The 11,706-nt window shown below is 35.9% G+C and overlaps 2 protein-coding genes across 2 annotated transcripts; one reads left to right on the top strand and one right to left on the bottom strand.

The window, feature by feature from the left end:
- The first annotated feature begins 467 nt into the window (after positions 1 to 467).
- Positions 468 to 1,592, top strand: LOC141619096 (uncharacterized). Its single transcript, XM_074436125.1, has one exon. It carries the CDS (start codon positions 614 to 616, stop codon positions 1,316 to 1,318), a length of 705 nt encoding a protein of 234 aa, XP_074292226.1. The 5' UTR covers positions 468 to 613; the 3' UTR covers positions 1,319 to 1,592.
- A 2,252-nt stretch (positions 1,593 to 3,844) lies between these two features.
- On the bottom strand, positions 3,845 to 9,925 carry LOC141619087 (putative LRR receptor-like serine/threonine-protein kinase At4g29180). Its single transcript, XM_074436118.1, has 9 exons — positions 9,691 to 9,925; positions 8,542 to 9,097; positions 7,305 to 7,756; positions 6,383 to 6,521; positions 6,223 to 6,294; positions 5,917 to 5,988; positions 5,437 to 5,508; positions 4,402 to 4,473; positions 3,845 to 4,318 (listed from the first exon to the last, which is right to left on the bottom strand). Exons 1-9 carry the CDS (start codon positions 9,764 to 9,766, stop codon positions 4,270 to 4,272), a joined length of 1,560 nt encoding a protein of 519 aa, XP_074292219.1. The 5' UTR covers positions 9,767 to 9,925; the 3' UTR covers positions 3,845 to 4,269.
- Between the last annotated feature and the right edge of the window lie 1,781 nt (positions 9,926 to 11,706).

Raw genomic sequence — 11,706 nt, 5'->3', positions numbered from 1 at the left:
CGGGATTTTACTTTGGATCGATGGGGAGGGTAGGATCGAATCGGTAGAATCGGACCGTAGAATCGCAAGATTCTACAAACTTACTAAATATACTTTTTTATTTGGTAAAAAAATATAATTGAAAATCAAAACACTTATTTATTAATATGTATTCATAAAATATTGGTAATTAATGATTTTAGTATCATGAACAACATACGCAAAATTTGGGTTTTACGGTGTCATTATATAACAATATATATTAATTTTTTTATTATGGAATCGGATCGTAGGATCGTAAAATCGTAGGATCGTATTATGATCCCATCTCTAGAAATTTTCAAATTAATAGAATCGTAGGATCCAGGATCGGTCAAGCATTTTTGGATCGTAAAATCGTAAAATCGTTAGGTCGAATCGCGATTCTGACAACAAATGCGTCCGATATTATTGTTCCACGTGACATACCAGTCTATCACAAGTAGTTACAACTTACAACAAGTGACTAACCTCACTAGTCACTAGTCACACTACACACTCCCAACTCATGAATTGAACAAAACCAAAAACCATAAAACAATCAAAAAAAAAAAAAAAAAAACAATTTCTCCAAATCAACTAGAATTGCAGAAAGATGTCAAAAACTATAACAGCATCAGAAGGATCAACAGAAGCAGTAGATTACATCGACGTCGAAAGCGTCATTTCTATCAGTTCAAGCTCATCTTATGACAAAGATGAGATGGATTTAGGTCCGGAATTCGAGTTTCTTTCGGTTAACAACAGTTTACAAGGAGATAATAACACAATGTTGTCTGCTGATGAACTGTTTTTTGAAGGAAAACTTCTCCCATTTTGGCAAATAACTGATGCATCTCAAAAACTAAGTAAAATCAAGCTAAAAACATCGGTCGAAGAATTCGACAACATTGAGAAAAACAGTGGGATTGTATTAGGAAGAGATGAGAAAGAGCCAAGGATATGGTTTGTGGATGATGACCCATCACCAAAGCCACCAAATTGTACAGTTTTGTGGAAAGAATTGTTAAGGTTAAAGAAACAGAAGGGTAGTAGTAGTTCCACATTGTCACCGTCCTCGTCGTCGTCCTCGTCCTCATCCTCGTCTTCTGGTAGCGCACTAGGAGAGGCTGCTGCGGTTGAAGAAAGCGAAAAGGAGAAGAAGAGTAAAAAGGGTTTAGAGAGGACTAAATCTGCTACATTTAGAATTAGGCCTATGGTTAATGTACCCATTTGTGCTAATACTGGTAAAACTACTACCTCTTTACCTCCTCTTTTTCCTATCAGAAAATCTAAGATCAGAGTTAAGAGCACTTCTTAAGTACTGTACTTAATTACTAGGGTTATGTTGTTGTGAGTATGTATGTTTCGATTTTACCCTGTAATTTGCTAGAGTCATTGAGGTACTAGGGTAATGCTGTTGTGAGTATGTTTAAGTACTGTACTAGGGTAATGTTGTTGTGATGAGTATGTTTCGATTTTACCCTGTAATTTGTAAGAGTCGTTGAGGTACTAGGGTAATGTTCTGAGTATGATTCGATTTTACCCTGCAATTTGCGAGAGTCATTGAAGTACTAGGGTAATGTTGTTGTGAGTAACTTTTGATTTTAATATTTTGTTTTCTATTTTAATGTTAGTGCTATTTACTTATTTTAATCAAACGTAAACAAATGATTGAGATGGGGGAGTACGTGACTGACATTATGTATGTGTCGGATGGCGGCATTGATAATTAATGATGTAATTATTAATGAATGTCCTATATTAATAATGTCATGTATTTACTCCATATGCCTTAGATATGCATTAAGATGAGCTAGATAAAGAGCCTTAACAAAGAAAGTACTTTATATTTTGGGCATGTGGCCTTGCCTAGATTAGGAAGGAATTAATTTTGACAGATCCTCTTGTGTCCTATAAGCATTACTAATCATGTGTACCTTTGTTATTCAGACATGCACTTCATATTACCTCACCTACTCAACTACTTTTTTGTATTACGAGTTCGACGACATTTAAACCTGTCGTACACTTGTAACCGAGTCTGAGTAATGCTACATTATACAAGTAACTCACATAATGAAGTGTTCAAGTAAACCTGGTTAGTGTAACATCAGCTGTCATATCTAGTTGTTACTTTACTCTCTGCAATTCAGACATAACCTGAGGATGAACATTTAAGAAAAAGTAACATTTCTGAGGCTAAATGCAGTAATTGCTTCTGATATAGGAACATTCCAGTGTAGCACTGTAAAATTCAGACCCCTCAGTAAACACTGAGGCAAATCATTCTGTCACAATGATATAGCCATTCTAAGAATACAAAATCAACAACATTACTCCAATGCCTCAACTCTCAAGGGCTCCTGCAAATTGCAGGATAAGGAGAGTCGGACATACGTAGATCTTACAAACGGGTCAAATGGGTCAGATTCGAATCAGGTCGGGTCATTTTCGGGTTTTAACAGAATTCGGCTCGAATCAGGTCCGGTCGAGTCAATTCTGGTTCGAGTCATTCTCGAGGTAGTTATTAAGTTATTATCAAGTTATTTAGGGATAACAGTCAATTTCGAACAATGAATATTCGGGTTCGAGTGTCGGGCGGCGTATAGGTCGGGTCATTCGAGCCGAGTCAATTTTTGACAGGTCAAGATATACGCAGTCTTACCCTTATGTTAGCAACACAAAGAGGTTGTTCTAGAATGACCCAGAATCAAAATTGTGTCAAGGACTGCATCAGATAACCATTATAGGAATGATATTAAAAAATAATAATTGAGGTTGGTAGAAATAGAAGAGAAGCAACATAAAGAGCAAAAACAAGTTACTAAACAGGGTTAAAGAGAGTGACATGTTCACTCTGAAATGCTAAGTTGTGCCACCATACATGTTGGAGAGTTGCACAGTTGTACTGTCAACTGTGAACTGTCAAGTGCATAATTTTTTTACCAAGGGAGGCAAAGCACAAGTAAGTTGTTTGTAAAGTGAGTGAAATCATGCTACCCTTTTTGTTTTTTTGATGAGGTTTTTTTGTCTAACTTTCTTTGGCTTGAAAACATTTTGCAAATTGCAGTTATCAATAGTGACTGCGGGTTCTCTCGTCATCAAAAAAAATAAAAAAATAATATGGTTTTTTTATGTGAAGTAAAATGATATATTAATCCGCTTATGAGAATCGGATCTTGGTAAAAGAAGGAAAAACTGATCGCTCTAAAGATCGGTGAATTAATCTTACTATTATTAATTGTTTTACGACGGAACCTACTTGTGTTATAAGTTTATAACCCATGACTAGACATTAATTTTAAAATTGGATAATTATATGCGTAAGTATCGTTAAAAAAGGAACGAAAAATGTAAAGAAGGGTCACATTTTTTTTACACTAAAGTGGTCTTACATTATACTCAATCCGTACCAAGCATTTATTTACATTTGATTAAAATACTCCAGATAAAGAATATAAAAGGTAAAGAAATGATTGAGATAAAGAGACTAATAAATGTAAGACGGTCTCGTAGATAATTACCTTTATTGCAGATGACCAGAAAATTTAAGGTTACTACAATCGAAGGATGCTCCTGACAGATTTTACCACCTTCACTTATGACAGCACAGCATGCAGGAAAACTCCTACACTCAGTCACTCACAGCTTACAATACTTTAGCGCCCACCAAGTTTCGGTACCACCTTCTCATATATCCTGTAAAGTCCATTAAAATGATGGACCTACGTAAGGGCATGTGAGAGGGTAGTACGAGACTCGGTACCACTCGTTAGCGCCCTAACATCGTCCATTTGCCATGCTGATTCACAATAAATACAAAGAGGTACACCCAAACAATGCATTTTTCCTTGCAAACAAAATTTGTATGCATTACAGTTACAAACTTACAGTCAGTTCTAGCAAGTAGCCAAAAAAAATAAGGAAGTAGTATCAAATAATTAACAAGATTACACAGACAAAAAACATGGGTCATCCATTTCTTTTCTCTTGGGTGAAGAGGGGCCAGAATATACTACTCCACTACATACAGTGACAGTCAGAAAAGCATCTCTCAACAAAATTAATAAATAAAATAAAAATATACAATAAATGTACAGCATCACTACCAGGCAGCATTCAGGAGCTTTTGTTTACAGTACCGAGTACGGAGTACTTCACAGTTCACAGAGCGCTTTAACCTTTAACCAGTAATCAGACAACTCTTACCAAACAATGAGGTTTCCAGCTGTATGTTAAGGTGACAAAATTTCCGGGGCCAAGGAACTCTCAAAGCTTTCGTCCAGGCGGTAGTGAAAGGCGGTTACCAGGCGTAAATCTAGAATCGGGACAAATAAGAGTTTAGTTTGAATATAATGTGTTGTTATTAATTTGGCTGAAAGGATTTCGGGGTCGACTTACGTAAAGTTTAGCCCTGGTTTTTGAAGGAGGCTTTTTGGGACTGTTCCGCTTAGGTTATTGTGCTCTAAATGCCTGCATGATTAAGAGCATTATGACATTAACATGATATTTTGGAGAAGAAATTATCAGATAAAATATAAACTGAAACAGCATTCGAATAACGAAGACAGGACCCTTGATTTAGAAATGAGCCTTCATTTAGAGAAGCCTCATTTGAAAGTTCATGGTTTGAACAGAAATCACAAAGACTGGCCTTTAATTTAGAAAACAGGACTTCAAAGAAGAAGGAAAAAAAAAAATCAAATGACACCTCTTTCGATTTTTAGGATAAGGAGTGAAAGGGTCCTTTATTTCTACAGATCTCGGTATTTTTACAGTCCTATTCCCGTTTTAGCCAACCGGAAAACCGGATGCCGTAAAGGGATATGTTCTGCTAATGGGATTTATGTAATTCTTGTTTAAATGCAAACAAGATTCTTGTGATCAGGTCATATTAGAACGGGTCAATATTAGTTCCAACAAAGCTATGGCAAATTATGAGTTGGGTTGATTTAACATCAGGCGATACTCAAATCGCTCTTTTTAGATCTAAATTCAAGTGTCGAGTGACGTTTGTTTTGCCACGTCTAATGTACCACACCCAAATATTCGGTAGCATAAAAACAAATTACTCGCCATATTTCCTAAAATAACATTTAGCACAACATAACACCGGAATAGTAAAACTGAATTTCATGTAATGGTCACACACTGACAAATGAAGGGACATCTAGAAATTTAAAAAGGTGTCCTATTATTTTGGGAAATCTTTTTGGAAAGATGATCAATACAACTGAAAAGGAGGTTGTAGCCTATTAGGTATCTATGGCATATAGCCAATATCACACATAAGTCTATAGATTCTATCTCAAATAGATGTAGCATACCACTTATAGAACTTCCGTAAACTAATTACCATCTTAGAAACAAGACTCGTAAGGGTATAGGCAATTAATCGGATAATATCTCAGAGGAAGAAACGCGTATAAAACTTACAGTTCTCGTAAGCTTTTAAGGTCTCCTAAAGATGAAGGAATTGTTCCACTCAACTGGTTGCTTGCAAGATCCCTGGAGTGAACATCATCAAATAAGAGACGTGCGAATGAGTTAAGGTTTAGATAAGTGAAGCTAAATGAGGTTTTATTTTAATGAAGCATGCATCTAACCCTATAAAAAGAAAATGTTCGACTGATCAGAATTGAACATGCTGATAGAAAGGGCATTAGTGGTCTAGTAGAGGAAAGTCTTGTGTCCGGAGGTGATGGCTTGCGACTTGCGAGTCACTCGTATAGTTGCATCCATCCAAATTTGTATGCAGTTTATGATAGATTCCATGAGCAACAATGTTGGCTTTCTCATAAGAGCGTATATACCAGTAAGAACTACTCCGTATAACTTAATATAAACAGTTGTGCAAACAATCTGCTGAGTACAATAACTTCGTCACAGATATACACTGAGGAAAAAAAATCTTACAGGATTTCTAGAAGCTTCAGGCTGCCAAGGCTGAAAGGTATAGTTCCAGACAAATTATTTCTACGAAGCACTCTGTCATCAAGAGCAAGGATACAACAATTAGCACTTCCCAAAGGTTAACTAGGCGTCCCAAAACAATATATAGTATTTCATCCTTATATCATCCTAATTTGACTTAGGTGTTCAAACTGACATATCTTATATTCTGAGAAATTCATCGCTTGGAGCCTTTGACCACCAAAGTCAAATGGGACGATAAAGATGGACGTAGGCAATAGAATAATAATGACAACAGCAAGGATATACATTGTGTTTAATGCTGTCAGATTTGCAATGTGTGGCGACAATGATCCTGAAAGGCCCATATTCTCCAGGTTTCTGATGGCAAAAAGAGAAAGTAAGCATTAGTGGGCATAAAGTCACTAGCTGGACAGAAGAGATCATTTATTCATAAATTTGAACTTACATCGAGATAATTCGAATACGACTACCATTATTTGAGCATGTAATCCCAGTCCAAGAATATTTAGCAGGAAAACAAGGGTCACCATTCCAATCTTCTGGAGGATTAGCTAGACTGCTTTTTACACGTTCTAATGCAATCACTGTATGAAGAAACAACGGTTGATTTAACTTCACAACGAGGTCCACAAGATTTCATTAAGCACTTTTCTCCACCAATACGTAAATCAATAAAATAAACAAGCTGTAAACTATAGGCCACTCAGTTAGCAATCATGTTAATATGCCATTCACCCCTAGGTAAATGTTACCAGTATTCCCTTGAAAACACTAAGAATCTAAGATGCAACACACTGAACAGAACTAGGAGCACTGATAGCTATTCTTGCTCGGTGAACTCAGGAAAATGTCACTGACAATGTTCACATATGCATATTGATGTTCTTTGAATATTTAACCAAAAGGTCAATCCTTTTTAACCATGAAAAAGAAATACTTTTAACGGTAACTGTAAAGAGTATGATATACTCCATATGTGTTTCCGTTGGCTAAGGATGTGATTGCCAAATAATACTTCCAAAACATAATACTACATGATCCTGATAAAACAACCTCTATGCTCTAACAAGTCTAAACTCTAAACCCTTATTGTCTTTTTCACTTGGTATAATGTTCAGGTGTTCTATCACAACTAAAATTACTACATTGATATAGTTTCCTTAACTGATCCGCTCAAACATTTAAACTACCGTCCCAAGTGCTAGTCGTGGAAATTCAATTTCAGGGACACGGTTAGGGAAAAGGTGAACAAATCCAGCATCAGTGTGCTTAACAAAGACACATTCACGAAACAAATAGAGCACAAAATTTAAAAATATAAACAAAAAAATACAGTAAAGATTTTGGAGGTATACTGAATTACTGACCATCGCGCACAAGAGTTCTCTTTCCAAGAAGCAAGATATTAAATATCTCTCCGCCATTTATAAGAGGACCAGAATCTGACCCGGCTGCTGGAGTGAACTTTAAGTTTGTCAAACCATCAAGAGGCCACTTAGTAGCAAAAACTGCTACTCCGGATGATGTCGCATTCAAGTTATTGATGTAAGGCACATCATTTATACTAATACTAAATTCCCTGTGTGATGGTGATGCTCGGTCGTCAGCAAAATACATAGCTATATAGTATGTTGAACTTGGAAGGGGTCCTTCAGGCCACTGAAGCTCCAATGGTCCTGATTCCACGGTTAAGCGTGTGTCAAAGATCTTAGCAGGTGGCAGATTCCATATTCCCGAGACAGACACATTTGAAACACCTGTTATTGGACCATTGGCTCCGAAAGGCTGCCAGAACCGATCAAACTGATCTTCTGGTGACCTGGCATTTGAAATCACCGAAAATCATAAGCTGAATAAGACAAGGATACGATCTCAATGGTCAAATTATGTCATTTGAGTTACACAAAATTGAAGTCACAGTTAATTACACTACATGATTCCAGCATGTAATTGATTAATCAATCCTCCAATCAGTGTTCAGAAATTTGGGATTTCTTACGATGTACTCACCTTGTGTTTTTCAAATTTGAACATGTACCCAAGTGTTTTTTTCTCGTATAAACTAGCATATCGAAGAGTTCTACTATTTCGACAGAAACAATATTTATTGGTTCTGGATTATGATGCAACGAAGCAAACTACTCTCTAAACTGAATGTGCTTCTTGTCATCATAACGCAATTTAGATAGTGGATCATCTAGAGTTAAGCTCCCTTAGTTTATACCAAAGAGGCAAGGTTGCGTACAGCCAACCCTCTTGCCCCCGCCATTTAAGGGAACTCTTGAGGCAGGGGGGTAACCGGTAACATTTCTGTAAGAGAACTACTGCTAAACTGCATAATTAAACACATGTTTACTATTGCCCACCTAATATGACTAGTCTATCAACAGCAGTTCGTTTATTCATTCATTCTTATGTACAGTCTAAAAACGACACTTCATCAGCAACGACAACAAGCACAACAACAACCAATCACTGCTGCATATCAGTCAAACGAAATATATCTACAATTACGACAGGTCGACAGTCTTACACAACCATTCATTGTAAATCAAACACATAAAACCACATACAAACCAACCAAACTGAAATCAATGTACTCACCTAATCATAGGCCCAGTATACCCGAAATTGCTCCTAGCAATCAAAGTCAAAGCATTCGCCCCAAAATCAGTCGAATTATACACTGAATCCCCCAACATTACCAACTCAATAGCAGAAATAAACGGGTCAGAATCAGTAACCTCATTAACTCCAACACAAACACTAATACTTTTCCCTACAGCTTGAAACACCCCTTCATAATAACTCGACATATTACGAGCATAATCATCTGTAGTATTCACCCTACCCCATAAAGTCCCATCAACTATTTGGTCGAAAACAGGCGGGTTTTTATAGCTAGGCCCATTTACTCCACCATAAAAGTAAGTGGTCCTAACCATATACTTAGCTGATCGAACAATTGGACCAATTTCATAACAAAATTTCTTGTTTAAATTCCCATATACTGGAAATGATCTCACAGTTGATAGAATTGGTAAAACCCATGACAAATGCAAGTTTCTGTTCGCGCCTGCGGAAATATACTCCTTGTCTGGTACCCATTGCTGATTATCAGATCTTATTTCAGTCGACGACCCGCAATTTATGTAAAAACCTGTCAAATGAATAACATAAACATATCAACTAAATTTCCAGCTGAATATCTATTCCTTCTAGTTTCATATACTTGAACAAACGCATGGAAATGAAATGAAAAGCAGTCGTACTAATTTGATACCAACCATCTTACCATTTAATTATTACTGTCGCGGTATTGGTGAGATGGTTGGTATCAAATTAGTCTAAGAACTACTACCTCTCTAACTCTTTGGAATTGCTCAATTTTATTAAAATACGTCTCATATATTAAACAAAAAAAAATGGCGCAATTTGATTGATTTGAGGAGGCTATTAAATTGATATCCACAATACAATTAAATTTTGGTAAATAACTAACTACTCCCATTCACCGGAATCATATCATTAACTGAATATATACGTGAGGAGTATTCTATTCAAATGATATGATTCCGATATTGTAATTTGATACCACCCATCCCACCGGTTTATTAGCTGGGTGGCGGGATGGGTGAGATGGGTGGTATCAAATTAGTAGGAGTATTGTGGGTATCAATTTGGAGAGAATCAAATTGATACCCACAATACTTGAAACCAAACCGAAACGAGAAAGAGAAAATGGGGACGTACTGTATGGAGGGATGGAGAATGAGGGGGAGAAGAGAGAGAAGAGGAGGAGAAGGAGGGGGAAGAAGAGAGAGGACATGGTGTAATGGAAGAGAGAGAAAGGTCAACAGAGAGACATAAAGAAGAAGGAAGGAAGAGGAGAATAGTAGTAGTGGAATGAGTCATGAAGAAAGCGTCGTAAAAGAAAGGAAGGAAGGAAGGAATCAAAGAGATAGAAAGAGAAAGGGTGGAGTTAGTTGAAGGAGAAGGAATTTACGGGTGGGGTGAAGTGGATTAATCCAGGAATTGACTGTCAAACGCGGGAAAAAGGGTTAAAAAACAAAAGAAACAGATCAGAGGTTTATCACGTATAAAATCTTGTGCAAATTCTGAATTAAGACGGATAATTTTAAGACGGGTTAAGGATTACATGTTGTAAGATAAATTTAAAAAATGCATTGAGATTTGCAAAAGTTTTGTCTTGTTTATGCAAGTGGAAAGTTATTTGACCTGTTGGGAAGGAGCCTAAGAGTACTGTAAAGGTGAAAGCTCATCTTTATAAGTGCCACAAAATATAATAGTATGAGACCTTTTTGTAAGGAGTCTAAGAGTAAATTCATGAGGGTTTGGCCCAAAGCGGACAATATCGTACTAATATGGACAATGGACACAGATACACTAGAGGCCCAAGCCCGACACAAGATATTCACGCTTCCGCACAACATTGTGAATAAAATGTTGATCATGATGATCACATGTTTAAGTCTCATTAAAATGAATACAATTGGGAAGTAATATTGTTACTGTCAACTGGTCAACATATATCGGTAATGATTGGCTGACTAGAGTTTGACATTACTGTCGTGTGACGGTGGTGATCGATTGACCCTAGGTCATACCTAAAGGGCAATACTCTTAATTGATTATTTAATTAATCGTATAATGTTACGAGTTAATTAAATTACTTGAAAATTGACGGACGATTTTGGAAGTAAAATTTACATATCATATTGAAATGTGATTTAATAAGATACGGTCTGAGTAATTGAATTGTATCATTACTCGGATGAAATAATTGTTTAATGTAACAATTAAATTAAATGAATTGTTATAAATACAATCAGTTGTGATTTATAAATTGGTAAAATATTTTGGCACAAGTAATTATGATATTACTAAGTCGATTTTGTATGTGACGTATTTTTATTAATACGTTGATTTTTAATATGTTAAAAATACATAACAAATATATGTGACATGTGACATGTAACATATTGACAATTGACAAAATTAATATGGGATCCATATTAGCTAAAGGTGCCGAAAATAGGAGGGGCTTTTAAGCTAATTAATTGTTTAATTAGTAGCTAAACACAATGATTGTTTTGCTTTAGTAGCCATGTAAGCCTATGGTGCATTGTGAAGACAAACCATTTCATGCATTGGCTCACCCAAAAGCCCCCCCTACCACCCGGTTTTTGATGTGAAAAACCATCATTGGTTTTTCATTTTTATTTTACCTATTACTCTAAAATGTGTTAGTAATTAATCCATTCATTCATCATCCAAAAATATAGTTTTAGAGAGAATTAAAATCCTCCCTTTTATCTCTCTAAAAAAACCGAAATAGTATAAGAGTTTATAAATATTTTGGTTCCATTTTTCTACTAAGATTAATATTATACTAGTATTTATAATATTAATTAGATTAAGTGAAAGCCTTGGGTATTAAGCTTAGGGAGAGATCTTACTCTTAGATCTTCATTCTTCCATTGGAAAAGCTCAAGAACAAGAAGAGAAAGGTGATCTCTCTTGTGCCCTAATAGCCGAAATCCACTATGTAAGGATACGATTTCTCCTCTATTTATATTATTGTTTGCATGCATAAGATCCGTTTTAATTTTATGACAAATTATTTAGACATATATGAGTATGTTAGTATGTATATGAATCTACATTTCCTTCAATCGGTATCATGAGCCACGGTTGTTTGCATGCAAATTGGTTAAAAGTTTTTCCGAGTTATAAGAATAACAAAAT

The sequence above is a fragment of the Silene latifolia genome, chromosome X (genome assembly GCF_048544455.1).
Source record: "Silene latifolia isolate original U9 population chromosome X, ASM4854445v1, whole genome shotgun sequence".
NCBI lineage: Eukaryota > Viridiplantae > Streptophyta > Magnoliopsida > Caryophyllales > Caryophyllaceae > Silene > Silene latifolia.
Note: the sequence above shows the minus strand (reverse complement) of the source record. Positions and strands in the feature narration are given on the sequence as shown.